The 16,329-nt window shown below is 27.1% G+C and overlaps 2 protein-coding genes across 6 annotated transcripts in view; one reads left to right on the top strand and one right to left on the bottom strand.

Annotated features, from left to right (window-relative positions):
- Nucleotides 1–507: 507 nt before the first annotated feature.
- Lamp1 (lysosome-associated membrane glycoprotein 1) lies at nucleotides 508–13,488 on the bottom strand. Its single transcript, XM_072020440.1, has 5 exons — nucleotides 13,248–13,488; nucleotides 11,652–12,112; nucleotides 6,973–7,195; nucleotides 3,189–3,377; nucleotides 508–928 (listed from the first exon to the last, which is right to left on the bottom strand). The coding sequence occupies exons 1-5, from the start codon at nucleotides 13,297–13,299 to the stop codon at nucleotides 789–791; spliced, it is 1,065 nt and encodes a 354-aa protein (XP_071876541.1). The 5' UTR covers nucleotides 13,300–13,488; the 3' UTR covers nucleotides 508–788.
- An 8-nt stretch (nucleotides 13,489–13,496) lies between these two features.
- Th1 (negative elongation factor complex member TH1) overlaps nucleotides 13,497–16,329 on the top strand; it is a 38,233-nt gene continuing 35,400 nt past the window's right edge. For 2 of the 5 annotated variants that reach the window (XM_072020427.1, XM_072020431.1), the window contains exons 1-2: nucleotides 13,497–13,557; nucleotides 15,782–15,962. In XM_072020427.1, the coding sequence (XP_071876528.1) occupies nucleotides 13,512–13,557; nucleotides 15,782–15,962 (227 nt within the window). In that variant the 5' untranslated portion in view covers nucleotides 13,497–13,511. Of the gene's footprint in view, nucleotides 13,558–14,298; nucleotides 14,423–14,513; nucleotides 14,751–15,149; nucleotides 15,270–15,781; nucleotides 15,963–16,329 lie in introns of those variants that run through there. The other 3 variants (XM_072020429.1, XM_072020428.1, XM_072020430.1) reach the window with 3 other exon arrangements.

Genomic DNA, 16,329 nt, shown 5'->3' with positions numbered 1-16,329 from the left:
TTAGCCCAAGAGTACGGCCCTTCTGATATGTGTAATGCACCTCCCCCTTAAATATATTTCATTTACAATTTAGGATTATTTATCGCATTGAATGGGGATAATCTTCCTCTTTACGGACTAGTACGCCTAAACTGCTTTGCATTCATTCGTATAAGATTTATCAAATTTTAGGAATGCTTTGGTCAATTTTTAAATATTAACAGCTACTACAAAACAAACCACAATCATTTTATTCTTTACTTACATGTTATTTTTGTTTATAGAAACAGTGCCCAAAATTTCTACCATCTTTTGTCAAACACCTAGTATGTTTCCGCTGATCAACAATAAACTAATTTTTTAAAGCGTTCAATTCGTAACGTAAATTATGGAAAATAAAGCATTCTGACGAACGATACGAAACGATAGTAATACTATTAATAAAAATAATGATAATAGTAATCAACGTTACATAACAATATTAATAATACCGATAGTAACAATAGCAATAATAATAAATTGTACACATTATATATGGTATCACTTTATTATTTGAATATGTAAATAAAAAATTTCATAACTGAAAAACATCGTACACATGATTTGCAATAATCATAAATTTTACATAACTTTATTTTTCTGTTAATAGTACTTCTTAAATATCTTTGAATTGTAATGTTTAACGTATAATTTTTGAGAAATATTTCTCGCCAAATTTTGCAGTTAACATTACGATACATAATATAAACTAAATAAGGAAATTTCCATTGAATTACACGAAAGAAGTTAAAGATAAAAACATTTTAACGTTACATGCTAAGATAACCATGAGCTTGATTTCGACGACGACCAATCAAGTATGCGATCAACACTATAACCACTAATCCTGCCAGTGCACAGCCTACTGCTATTGGTACAACATCCGGTGTATCAAAAGCGCAATCTTTAGCTGAAAATTAATAACAAATATAATTAATAAATATTAATAACGCTAATGATGTTTTAAACAATAATCATTGCATATTTTTTATATTTCTAGCATTTTTCGTATTTTATATTATATAAAGTATATTTTATAACATAATATTCCAAATTATCATTTATTATATGCCTTTATTCGTTTGTGGAATCTTGACGTACAAAATGAGACACGGAAAGCGTGAGAATTAACGCAATTTAGAATGGAAACTAGTTTCACGTAATATAAATTTTTGCACCCAAAGACAAAGGATATACTGCATAATCACTAATGTTAATAAAATTGTACTTTTTCAACTCATAAATTCATTTGTAATATAATTTTCAATTAAGTAATATACATTTGAACAAATTTAATAGTTATAGTTGAAAAAATATCATTAATTTTCACTGATTTTTACACGTTTTTACAATTAGTAAGTGAATTTTTATTTTCAAAATCGTTCAAAATATTTTAAGCTTTCTATAACAAACTTTTTAAGAGCAAGAAACTATTTTTATTGATTTTTCATGTTTTTGATCAATATGGAATGTATAAAAATTTGAGAAACATCCAAAGACTTCCTCTATAGCGTATCAATTTTTTACATGGAATTCTTTTTCTCTCTACAGTAATGTTATTAACGTAAAGATGTAATGGTAAAACATACCTAGTTATGTCAAAAATAAGACACAAAAGATGTAATTATTAAACACATTGCCTAGAAACTAGAAACCTGAAAATCGAGAATTTATTTATAATCTTTGGGTAATCAAAGACTATTATTAATTTTTTCTATAAAAATAAAAAAAAGAAAAGAAATGGAAAGAATACAAAGGAGGACGTTGTAGGATTTAAATAAAGTTGTGACAGCAACCATACCCAAATCCACACTATTCCACACTACCTAACAATGAACCTTTAGACTTTGACCTTACCTTTGTACATGGCCCAACACCAAATTTTCCCCATTACGTAGGGCACTCAGGATCCTCTCCTTGCCCCTCAATTCCTACAAACTCAACATATAAAAACCGCGAGCATTCGACCACGAGACTAGTCTTGGGTACAGTCTTGGTCGTGATTTAGACAACTATTTTAATATTTTGTAACTTCATTGTAATATTGTACTTAACCACTTTGGTGAATAAAAGCATATAAAAATATTAAAGGACAGTCAAGTTAAGCTATTGCTCAGCTCTTCCTTTTTTATCACGAATTTTACGTGACAGAGTCGTGGCGTCGACTACGACTACTACTACTACCACGACCCACTGTTCACTTTCATAATCACGAATATCGCGAATATTTTGTTTAAATGCAATTTTCTATTCAAAATTGCATCTAAACTCGCGGAATACATTTCTATTCATAAGTGATGACTTGTGTATATACATTCTTGCTCTTTTATTATTGATATTTAAAAATTGATCGAAATGTCCCTGACAATGAGACCCGATAAATCTCCTTACACAAATGAATATACAGGTTGGACGAGCTAAATATTCGTCTATTGTTGTATGAAATAACCTCTGATGATAAAGTTGCACCGTTTCAACGAACACGTGTAACAGAAAAATATTTTTCTCTCAATGTCATTTTTTTACGAGATTTTAAGATTATTGGTATTTTTCAAATGGAATCATATAGTTATATTTCGTAAAAAAAGAAAAAAGTTCATCGATCTTATTTATCATACTGTCCTCCCAATCATTTAATTTTGACACATTATACGAACCATATATAAGACAATCTAATCGAATCAAGACGATTCCCAATGCAACGACACTTATTCGGCAGTTTATTATCTTATATATTATATTATATTATATTATATATATTTTGTGATTTTGATATTCTTTTATGAATTTCTATAAGTATGTATATAAATGCACAATCTATAATATGTACGATAAAATGTAAAATCATTTACGGTACAGAATGTTACAATCTTTTTGGCTGTGAATAATGCAAAGTAAGCTACGAACATGTGTTGTTGCATCGAAACATATACGTTATGTCCCCATTCCTTGAATTAATTTCTATTCTGAGGTTCATTTTTAAATGTCTATTATTAGTAATCAAAGTCTTAATTCTTTTATTTTTCGTTTTTATCTTATTTTGATTGATAAAAATACCCTTTAAACCTTTTACCAGTAACCTTTCCACTATTTACTATATACTATACAAATATATTAATTTCTGCATCATATGCAATTAATTATTTTAAATATTTTATACTTATACTTACCTAAACCAAAAACGGTAGAATTATCTACCTTAAATGCTTGAAATTGGAAATCTGATATACTTAGATATCCAGATGTTTCATTACTGTTATTTTGTCTTAAGTTGAGCGTCTGTTGTTTCAAGCATCTGTAGGAATTTGATACTTTCACCACAAAATTAGGTACTTTATGCGCCAAAACCACTGATGTATCTGTTAAGAAGGATACACTTATATTTATAATACGGTAAAATACATAGGATACGTAAAGATATAAAAGAATTATATGTATGTACTATGATATAGAAGGATTAACAAATGTGTTGTTGAAGTTTTGAGAAATTGCCGTAAAGTTTTCGTATTAACATCTATTACATTACTCAAACTATTATACATACATAATGGATGGATATTTTAAGATTAGGTGACCGACCAACATATGACTCGTGTATTCCACGTTTTAAAAAATGTTAACAAATTCATTGTTTTTGATAAAACTCTAATATTTGGCTCTACATTTCACTTTTGAATTACAGGAGGAAAAAGAGAATTCGAATTTTAGAAAATTGTTTTTTGTATTGGTACCATATAATATTCTAAGCCTTTTGAATGTGCACACGTGTATGCAAGTACGTATGTGAAATACATCGATTCTTGAGATATAAATATTTGTTTTTCAGATATATACTAGCAGTAAAAGTGGCATTTGATATGACACTAATATCTTATTCTTGATATCGCAGGCAGATTCTTGTTTAACGAATTAAGAAAGCGTACTTCGTTCATGCTGCTTCATTCATCGTAATACTTACAAGTGAGAAATTTTAACAAATCAGATATTATCAGTTTACGCAATTCGTTTCATTAATTCAAACATTTGTTTATGACATCGAGAGAAAGAGCAAACGAACGAGAGAGAGAGAGAGAGAGAACACTCAATACTTTCTCAATTACTAACAAATTAATTATTGAAACTAAACTACTGCATTATTTAAAATTATATCAAAACTTAAATATTATTCATGTTTCGACAGCAAGTGTTCAGTGATCACTGTTTTATCAGATTTCGTCAATACGTAATAATTTACACACTTCCTATCGTATCATATACAGAATTCTGTTATGCTTATGAAGATATTGTGTCCCGGACTATGCAGAGCAAGTTAATTCGCATTCAATCAATATTTTTTGCAATCAGGGTTGTATTACTATAATACATCAATTTGTCATCTTGCGTGATATTGCGATTTGAAGACATTTTTTTCTTAAATCGATACATGAAATTATAAAACAGCAAAATGCAATGATGGATATGTTCATTCTCAAAGTCATTATAAAGGGATATTAAACAGTATAAGTGATCGAACAAGTCAATTCCTTTTTCTTAGATTCTTTTTAAAAACGCATGTTTCAAAGGATTATATCTTTAGATAGAAAATATAGATGAAAACATATACTTATAAAATTAGTGGCGATGTTGCATTTTTCGTATACTAATATTCAGCATGTAACGCTACAAACAGCAAGGATATTCAAGGATTCAAGCAAGATATAAATGGTATTAACACACATATTACTGAATTTGTACATTATTATTATTAGTCAGAAAGCAGCGAAAACATCGCAGCATTTTCTCCGTTTAAATTGTTGTTAATCCTCATTGTTGGTTATATAAGTTACATGAAAGCATTTGCACATTACTATTAGCGAAGCAATGTATTTGCCAATATTACAAAAATACCAATAAGAAACGTATCGGCAAAACCATGCTCCAAGCGCAGCAAAGCATGCACGAGAGTTATTCGCATGAAAAATTAAACAATATTGGCAACAATGGCAATCTCAAGGATGCTTAAAGTTGCTGTATGAGTATATGGGCTGCTCAAGAATATCTGACTGAATTATAGATTATGTATTAAAATATCTGTTATTAAAATTTTGGACGAGTTTTTTCTAGTGACGATATTTCTCGATTTCATTTATAGTGAATAAGAAATAATTGAGATCAATTATTTTAGAAAATGCTTATTTCCGAGAGATTTATCTTTACCACATAGAGATCTTATGGTTTGTTGTTTTAAAAAAAAAACCGTTCAATTTCCCCACAAAAATTAAAAACCTTTTCAATCCTTCACCATTTTGTTGTTTATTGAGATATTGAAATTTCCCTAGATAGGGCTGCACATCAACATATGACATAATTACTGCCAATGACGAACCATTTTTCTGGTCGAAGTGGAAATTTTGAAGAGGAATATATTAGAATCGATTTGACGAGATTGGCTTAAAAGTCTTTGTCACGCTCTTCAATACTAAATATAATATTAAACTAATTTTCTACTTGTAATATTTGTTTGAAAAAAATACTCGAATGTATCTCTATTTTTCAAGTCATAACAGTGTCTTCCTCTTTAAATGAAAATAAGAAAAACAGTTTTTCGTTCCTAAGAATTGAATTTATAAACATGTTTAGTTACAGAAAAATTTAGCTAATGCCTTAATATATTTACAAGATATGTATTTTGTTCCTTGGTATAAATGAAAAAAGATACTAACATACATACAACTGTATGTATCAAGATAGAGACATCTTAGAAATAAGCGACACACGAACAGATGTTCCACGGAACTACAAGAAAGTTTTGAAGTTAAAATATGAAATCTACTTACATGCATACATACATATATACAAATGTACACTCCTGCTCAAAAGTCTTAAGACATGTATTTTTAATAAATTTCTTAATATTTGGTAATATCTGGAGATTATGAATTTTAAATTGCATGCATGTTTTAATAAAACTGTTAACTAGTAACGTATACTCTTTTCATCATATAAGAATATAATTTTTCGGCGTTTTTATACAAAGTGCATAAAAGGTCGCCACTATCATAGATGGGTTCTATGTCTGTGGTTTCATGATTAGGTTAAGAAAAGTAACGTGTAAAACTGACTGTGAAGCAAAGCTTCAAGGTCAAATATTTTTTGTTGTATTATATTATGCACATTGTAAAGACTAATCTCATAACAAAAATCACGAATCGTAAATGAATTGGTCTCTTAAAACGTTATGTATTTTAGTTTTTAGACTGACTTTATTCTCAGTGTGTTTACATTTTGTAGCTAGAAAGAACGTAAATAGAAATATCGATTGAAGCACCTATTTTCATGACTTCCAATTCCTCGAATGTTACTTATTGCATGAAAAAATGTTTCAAAAAAAAAATTGAAACGCATTGTAGAGGATACAACTTGATGTCATGAATATCAACTACATTTCTTCAAGAAGAACTATATTTCTTAACGTACTGATCGATCCATTTCTTAATTCTACACAAAAAGTATGTAGTAAGCTGTTTATGCTGTAAACGAAAATCGTTAGTTCCTGAGATATTTATTACTCCCGTTGTTTTGTTTTACAACTTCTAAGTAAAAATATGTATGAAACTAAATTCTATACTTCAATTGGTATTATAATCTTTTTCATTTCGTAGAAAGAAATGTACGTATTTTTTTTCATATTGAAATATGTTATTTCATTAAAATCTGGTGTATCTCACAAACCAGCAGTTTTTTTTGACAGAGCATGTTAATACTTTTTATAAAGAACAAGGAATTGAATCGATTCTTGCAATAAAAGACATGATTCTATCAAAGGAAACAGGTTTGAAATTGTATTATTATCCAAACTATTTCAGATTTCAGTTATGACTTTGTAATTAAATATACTTTACTAGCGCTCTCTTATGAATGACTAGAAATGCTTTAAGACATTAAAATTACATGTTAATAATTAAAATCTCTTACTCAGTGTGGTATTTGGAAAATTTATTGGTGGAAGAACAAGCTCCAAATGATGAAGAGAGTAGTCATTCTCAGTTACATTTCTTATAAAATGCAGTGTCATACTAGCATTAGTTACATTTTTAGAAGACCATTCTAATGTCATATTTTGCTCCAACTTGCCACAATATCCACTTGCTTTCGTAGTTGCATTGTCTGCTGGTATATCAAATACCTTAAAGGATTTCTGAAAAAATACATTTTTTATTGTTTCAATATTAATATAGTACTAATTGATCATTATAAAGATATTAATAATTATTTTTATATGAACTATTAAATTAAATATAAATAGTTGTGTGAAATCTAAAGGAACTCTTATAATAGGTTGTTGAATTTGTCTTAATATCAGCTACAATAGTATGAAATTGAAAATATATAGTGTCATTTAAAAAAGTCGAGGTGACTTTGACTTTTTATCACTTTTGGGAAATTTCTTATTTTTGTACTAATTTTCAGCCTATTGGAAGCTGATTAACTTGTATTCGAAACATTTTTTTATCACATTATTTGGAAGTGCCTGAAAAACAGTTTATAAGGAGTTGAACTTTGAAGGTTACAGCGTTACTTCACATCACATTAGTCAAAGTCAATTAAATATCCAATGAGATATGACTAGAATTCTTTTTCCTATTATTCGTTAACCAGGTTAACTTTATAGAATTTGCGAAACAATACAAATTCTATTTGGCATCCCATCAGGTGCTCTTACAATTAGTTCTCGTATTGTCAAAACCGAACACTATATCACTATATAAAGATGTACTAGTATTGATAATATACTACAAGCCACAACACTTTGAATTTACAATACATGTAGTAGTGTCTCCGAATGAATTGCGTCCAACTATTCCAAAATCTAACATTCAAAACCAACAGATTGACATAAAAAGAATTTAGTTTCAAAAATTTGTTGCTCTTGTACAATTTCACAAAACATTTTCATCAATTTTAAATTTACCTCAGTGAATAAATCTATTTCGATTCAACTGTTTAACAATGTGTAGTAAGACGTTCACTGTGAAATTTTACTTAATTTTCATAGTTGGTGTTATGAGATATTATCTTTTTTACAAAAGTGTTGCATCTTTGCATTCTCACTTAAGATTAATTTTCATTGAATATAATATTTCATTAATTTAGATCATTAAATAATACCTGTTTCGATAAAAACAATTACCAGATGATGGATATCTTTAATTGCACAATAAACGTTCAATGAAATACTCATTTAGCTCACATCATGTACGATGTTCGTTGCCACAATAACCAAGATTGTTTTGGTTTCCATAGTCTAACATAAATGGTCTAAATAAGAAGTAGATAGTATTCAAACGATATTAAAAATGATTAAAACGTTTTTTCTACAATAATATGGAACATTCACCTTTTCAAATGGCTATGATATAATTTTTTTAGCCAATATTGTCAATATCAAAAAAATTTAGCAATAGTACATTAATAACTTATTTAGGAAATCTTTCATTTACTGTATAAAAAGGTATATCAATATGTATTAACATTAGTGTATCTTTTTCTGTCAATGAAGAAATCTCCGAAAATATGATCTTAAAGAAAATCATTTCTTCATAACAATATTTTGTCCCTTCAAGAAAAATATTTCATGCTTTAACAATTTGCAATGGAAATATTGGTACTGTTGAGTTTGGGTGAAAGAATAGTGTATCGCATCGTGGTAAACACGTTAAAATAGAAACCACGAATTTTCACTGATTATGATTATCTTCCAACCTGCGAATTCGCGGACAAACACAATTTTTATGTGGAAAGAAGACCCATAAATGGGCAATGGACATTTCCAAGGTAAATGTTGGAAAACGAAAAAAAATGTTGTAAACGACCTTGATCTTTACTTTGATATGTGTTATCAAGGACACCTCCTTTAATAACGCTCAAGAGCTTTTAGCCGTCGCTCGTTATTGTTTATTAATTATTAAATATACGACACAAAAGAGATCCATTTTGCAATAAAGTTGATATATGTATGGCGTAACATTTGATTATTATTGAATGAAAAATTTGTTTAAAACTTTAACACGTAAAATAAAAGAACGTAACCTAACTTAATCTGTCCTTGGGACAAGTCAAACTATCTTACTCTGAATTTAATTCAATGATCAGTTACATTAGGATAGGTTAGATTATTTCGAAGTGAGGGTACAATGTTGAAGTTCTAAATAAATTTTTCATTCAATGATAACCAAATATGAGTTTATTGGCAAAAGCTTGCAATTACTATTTGAATAATATAGTATACTATTGGTAAAAGAGATATACTAACGCCATAAATTGAAGTATTAAATGATGACAATTAAACTAATCGCGTCTATAAAAATAGTTTGAATATTAGGTTGCCAATGTCATTTGTAAATTAATCTGTAAAAGTTATTTGTAATATATATTTGCATTATTTGCAATATGTGTAAAAGGTAGTAAATTGTATATTTTTAAAACCCAACCAATGTTTAAAACCAATACCAATGTTATAAACAATTTTCTTAAATATACTACAGCACAAAGAATTCCTAATTTGATTCACGAATTGTTGCCTAATCTGATTAATTTTTGCAGGTATAATCTCGCTATATTTCTTCCACCAGTAGTATAGTATGTACCAAATTATAGCGAAATCTTAATTTAAAATATCAAGAAGCAGCATCGACTGATATCTTTGGTTCCAGGGCCACTTAGAATCATACATTATATTCTATTTTAAGGATTTATGCAATAGTAATGATAATGATTTATGACTGACGATGTTCCATTTACAATTAAAAAAAACAAAAATTTTTTATTACTTCAATAAATTGAATAACGAATAAAAGATATTATAGTACAAATATAAATTTGGTAATTATATATTTTGAGTGACTTTGATATATAATATAAAGGTCAACATTTTGAATAATTTCATTTATACACATAACTGCCGCTCGACTTTAGTTTTCGAAATATAGCTGAATTTGTACATATACAAGGTGTGTCCTCCAAAATTAATCACTAAAAATGTATGAGGTAATTACATATATGATCCATCTCAAATTTACAATAAGAACTTCGAATCGAATCTCGATTATCGAAAAAGCTAGTCCGACCGAGCCCGGCTGATTTTTACCGATCTAACTCGAATGTGTCGAATTAACCGTGGCAATCAAGCTACCCGACTTGATTAAGCTACTCGAATATTCGTATGTTCCAGCCCGAGCTCACCCGAATTTCACCAATCTTATCAACCCGTAATTTCGGGTACTTGCACATCTTTATTAATCACCATTTTTTAAACATTTCCGATAATCTGCCAAAGAAATGTTTTAAACAAAAGTTAATGAGTTTCCCGTCCGCCGTATATTTGGATATTAAAAATATCCAAACAAATTTCTTCAATGAAAAGCCAGTCATCTTGATTTTTTTAAATAGCATCATATATGTATTATAGACTTTACAAAGTTATAGCGGATGAATTCAAAGACTTACTATAATATGATCTTGAATTTAGAAATTTAGGTTCGATCAACAGCTGTAGTGTATGATACAAAATGGTATTATCGTTATGGTTGGATTTATTTAATAATCTTAATCTTATTTTGAATATATAATTTGATCGAAATAATATAATTTTCTATATTAATATTTCTATTGATTGAACCTAAATTTCTAAATTCTAAGTCATCGTAAGGTCATAACATAGTAGTTCGTTCAATTTGTCTTGATAACTTCAACTCTGTGAAAATATATGGCACGATTTCAAAATAATCTTGATATTTCACAAAATAAATTTTTGAAAACCTTTATGTTTATATATATATATATATATATAACATATATACATAAACATACATAAACATATATATATATATATATATATATTTATAATAATATTTATAATAAAAAATATATATCAAGTGTTGGTTATATAATAAATAAAAGGAGATAAGTACAATTTATGTGGAATTTTATAGTACTTTAGTATTAGTACTAATTAGAAAAATTGTAACTATGATATTAGAAAATGCAATTACCAGGTTATCAAAGTCCTATTACCGCTGAAACAAAAATTCTGCTATGCATATATCCAGCACAATGTTACTTGCGAAGTCAATATAAAATTGATGAAATTTGTTCTATTTCTCTTTTCTACATTATTCCTATAAAATTGCATATAAATTATAATTACTTCCGTTTTTCTACTATCTACCCCAAACTAGTTGCCAACCCAATAATATGAAAAATATTTTGGTGTATATCTTGGAGACTAAAGTCGAGCAATAGTTATATGGATGTGTGAAATTGTTCAGAATAATGATTTTAATATCATATGTCAGAATCAATGAAATCATTAAGGTGTGGTCTTGTTTATATAATTAACATAAATATTAAATTATACTTAATTAACATAATTAACGATATAAAACATATTGACTTTGCATCTTTGTACAGCCCTGATTCGTTTATCCCTATATCTAAACATGTTCATTTCATACCAAATTGATTTTATGATCTCGCTATACTGTGGTGAGAATTATATATATATATAAATATATATTATATATATATTCTAATTTATCATATACCATGATAATGTCTAAATAATATGATATATTCTACACCTAAATAATACAAACCATTTTGTTGTCATTAATATAAGAGATATTAAACTCCACAGACATCTGTACTACAATACAGGCTTTATCTGTTCCATTACCAATTACCCACTTCCTAGCAGTATGAGAAGACAATGTAGAATTTACTGTAGCTTGTACAACTGCTGGATTAATTGTTGTATGTAAAATCTGTTTCGTAGTTGTTTCATTTGTATAACTTAAGGTAGTTGATGTATCTAGTGACATAGCAGATGATTGGTGATCATTGGGAATAACTGTACGAGTTTGGATAGGACTTTGACTTGTTAAAGCCTCTTCTGGCTTTAATTTATTTTTGTTTGTGCCTAAAGGATCTGACACAGGTACCGGGGAAAATATCTTATTTGATGGAATATTTGTTTCAAAATGTTGCTCATTTTGTAAAGATGTTCCATTAGTGACAACATCCTCATTTTTAGATAAAATATTTTCTTGACCTTCACCTGTTGTAAAATTGAAATATAGTCAAATTAATCGAACACTTTTACATTGACTTCTAAGTTAATATAATAAATTGGATATGCATAATTTCATCATGCTAATATTCAGAACATTGTATAATTTGTGTACATGCACAGTGCATACATGTTTTTAATATATGTTCAAAACTATGATCTCTAACTAAAATGTTGCTTGTTTATGAGGTTGAGCTCTATATGAAGTCTTGAAAGTTGTTTCACATAAATACATTTCCAATATCCCAATTTTTCTAGACTTCCTTTAATATTTTATGTCAATGATACTGTTTAGGTCAGAGCATTTAAAATGCTTAGAAAATATCAACTATACAACAAGCTTTCAAAAGTTATTAAAATAACCAAAACCTTTGAGATTTTGAAAACTTCCAAGACTTTCAAATTTTGCAGGAGATTTATGGTATCAAATTCTATTCAAAGTGACTCATATTTTTATCCACATATACATATTTGATACAATTTGAAGTGATTGACAACTCATCAATATAGATCCTTAATCCTGTGAACATCGTTTAATGTTTGATATACATATAATAATAAAAGAGTTAAGAACCATAAATAATAAAAACTTGTATAAATATGAATTGCCAAAATCTTCGCTTCTGTCGATATTTTAGTTAGATCAATAATAATATAATTTTATTTATAAACTATAATATATAACATTCATTGTAGGAAATATAAAAATAATACAAAATATATTTTGAAATATTAATTTAAGTAATATTTTTATCTAAATTTTTACATAGAAAATAATTTATAATAGTAGTAATTCTTATTAATTAATTAATTTGATAATTATAAATATCTTATTATTATAGTTTTGATTTCTAAAATTTTACCATAGGTTACAATATTTTATCACAAGACAGTATGTTGTATTTAATATCCTAAATACGTAAATGAGAAATAATGTATAGTAAAGATAACAAAATTAAAATTAAACCATAAATCTACTGCTGATGTAACTTTGTAAGGAGAGACCTTATAAGTTTTATGTGTTTCAGGGAAAAGTAGAAAATAAGAAATATAACTTCACGATTTATAAAAAATGTTCATAATCCTCTGCAGAAAAAATAAAAGTGTATTTGAAAATTCATACCCAGAACGTGGAGTGCAGTAAAGCAAAGGAGTAGTAAAAACTTTGACATCATTAGAAATTCCAAATTGCTAGAAATAAGCAAAATCCACTAAAAATTTGTATGTTTATAACTATTATGAAAATTAGACACCAATATAAGTTAACGCAAAGTATGTGAAAATACACCGCGTATGACGACACAACGTAAATGTCGATACAATTCTATACTCTGTAGTTCCTTGAAAATGTTATTCACAAACACATATTGGACAGACTAAAGTTCATATGTATGTGTTCTCATTAAGGGTTGGTTTACATTATTTCGAATTAGGTACGTTCTTTTAACGTATAACACACAAGTGAACTAAAAAATGATCTAAACTTATTTACTTTATCGTTAAGCAAAAAGGTATTATTTATATATTTTTAATAAAGTAAAATAAATAAATATATTAGTCTTTTCACGAGTGTATACACCGATTGTCGGTCTAATAACTAACTACATATATCGTAACCCATATGTTTTCAAAATGTTTTAATTTAATGCTATATTTATTAGAATAACTTACTTTCAATTCTATTAAATTTTTATATAGTTTGTAAAACCATTTCTCTAAAAGGTATATAAATTGATAAAATTTCATTAAAATTTAAATTAGAATTAGAATCAACTAATTATGTTTCTTGTGTAAAAGGAATTATTTGTTACCATAATATAAAATTCTGTACAAAGTAAATCCGACCTTCGACAATTATTATATACAATTCATATAGTTATATAATTATAATGACTGGTAATAAATTGAATATCGAAACGGCCCTTAATGTATAATTGTGTTGTGTACATTCTTTAATTGGCCAGTATTTATTTACATGTTCTTATGCTCATACTATATATATTTTATCTTCTATCTATGTAAAATATGTATATGTATATGTAATATATATATACACGTAGATACATATGTGTACACATTATATTAACAATCAAGTATGCAAGCATGTACTTTATGCGAGGAAAACGGAAGATGATTCAGCTTTTATGTTGTTGATACAATTAGTACTACTTACTATAATTCAAAATATAAATAAGTGAACAAAAAGACTGAAAAATCTACCGTTAGTAGTTTGCCATCATATAACTAGAGGGCTGAAATTTAAGCCACGTTTCCACTAAGTGTCCCAATACATATGTGGTTTGCATTGCTTCGTTGGTAGAATCGACGACAATCATATATATGATCGTGGTATTAATTACAAAGTGTATGGGAAGTAGTGTGATGTTTTGCAATCTTTAAATATATCAGTATATGAGAATTTTCTATTATGAAAGCTTTTCATTGTTACATGAAGTATCAAAAAATACAATTTTTTTTTAAAACATTATATTAGAAAGAAACATTTAGTATGAGTCTTTAGCTCAATATATTACATGTTTATCTATATTATTTGTCTATAATTGTATTACGTATTTATAAAATACGTAAAATATTTGTGCGTTAAATTTATCATAACAAATTAAAAGTAAGTAATCTTCATTAAAAAGTATAAAATATTTCATAGTTTTTATGGAAGTATTAACTAAAATAAGTATGTTGAATAGTTAACCTATCTTTAGCTTTAAAATTTCTATATATATACAAAGAGTACATATTAACAGGTTAAGATACCTATATATTTAGTAAAGGAAATCTTTCTAAATAAAATCTTTCTACATCTTCCATTTGGACTAATATTGCTAATTAATATACTGCTTAGATTATACTATTATACTATACTATGTAGATGACAGTAGAGAAAATCTTTTGAGTTATTCTTTATTGTTGTTTGAATATTAAAAGAAAGACTGACAGAGTGAGAATTTTTATATCATAGAAAGTTTTGGACACAAGATACATACATATCAAGTTGTAAGTGTGCATTATTTTTGTTACCAATCTGTTCAGAATGAGTCGCAAGAGTTTGAAATTGAATATTTATATTTGTTTTTTTATACATGATTACCAGGTAAAAAAATATGACAAATTAATTTTGTGAACTGTGGTACATATATTTCACAATAATTTAATTTCAATCATAGTATTTTCTATCATAATAGTTTCAATCTTTTTAAATAGGGGATAACTGTGATTGTCGAAATAAAACAAAAGATATATTAAACACATATGATGACATAAAAAATCATATGAAGTTAATTGTTTTAATCTTATATCTTGTATATCATTAAATTTACCTTAATAGTTACTCTCAGATGATGTGATATATAAGCAGTAGTTTTCCAATTTGAAGAAAAAATAAATTATTTCAATTATTTGAGACATATTTATTTCCAACATTTAATTTATTGTTGTCCAACATTTAATTAATTATTGTTTGAAAGTAGTAATGAAACTTTTAGTTCTTCCATTTCTTTTTTTTTTTTTAATAGCTGTTTGTTGCAATGTTGTAGAAATATTAATTCTTTTTATTAACAAAGCAAAAATTTTTTAAATTTATATTACTAATCAATATGTAGAAGAAAAACCATTTTATTAAATATTATGTATTATTTTTAGAAATAATGGAGTCGGATTATGATGAAGATCGTGGAGCTTGGACAGAAGAAATGACAAGAAGTGAAGATTGCATAGGAGAAGATAGTTTTGATAATCCTCAAGAGATATTAAATGAATGCTTGGATAAATTTAAAACACCGGATTACATCATGGAGCCTGGTATCTTTGCACAACTTAAAAGGTATAGTGTTTTATTAAATAGTGCACTTCACATTAATTTTACTCATTATAGATATATTATATTGAATGTATCTATACAGTTTGCTTCAGAATTTGAAACATACTGCTGAATCATAAGCCAGAAAAATTTAATTCTTATATTGGTAAACAAAATGATTTAGATATTATATATTATAAGATAGGTAATTATTTAGAAGTTTAGCTTTAACAGTGATTTCACTGATTTTCGAATATGTTAATAAAACCCAACATTTGGAACAACTTTTCCTTTTACGATAATAAATATATGTTACGTAGGGTTACATGCATATTGGAATTCACATTATTATAAGAGTAAACTCATACTAGTTATTTATAATATAAAATGC

The sequence above is a fragment of the Bombus fervidus genome, chromosome 17 (assembly GCF_041682495.2).
Source record: "Bombus fervidus isolate BK054 chromosome 17, iyBomFerv1, whole genome shotgun sequence".
NCBI lineage: Eukaryota > Metazoa > Arthropoda > Insecta > Hymenoptera > Apidae > Bombus > Bombus fervidus.
The sequence above is the reverse complement of the archived record's forward strand: the minus strand, read 5'-3'. Positions and strand labels throughout refer to the sequence as shown.

Excerpts from the sequence above, each read along its gene's own strand:
- Lamp1 (XM_072020440.1), bottom strand. The coding sequence starts at position 13,299 with ATGATGTCAAAGTTTTTACTACTCCTTTGCTTTACTGCACTCCACGTT. Across the intron at positions 7,196-11,651 it reads ATATTAATGACAACAAAATG|AAATCCTTTAAGGTATTTGA; the intron begins GTTTGTATTATT and ends GTATTTTTTCAG. Across the intron at positions 929-3,188 it reads TTCTACCGTTTTTGGTTTAG|CTAAAGATTGCGCTTTTGAT; the intron begins GTAAGTATAAGT and ends ATTAATTTTCAG.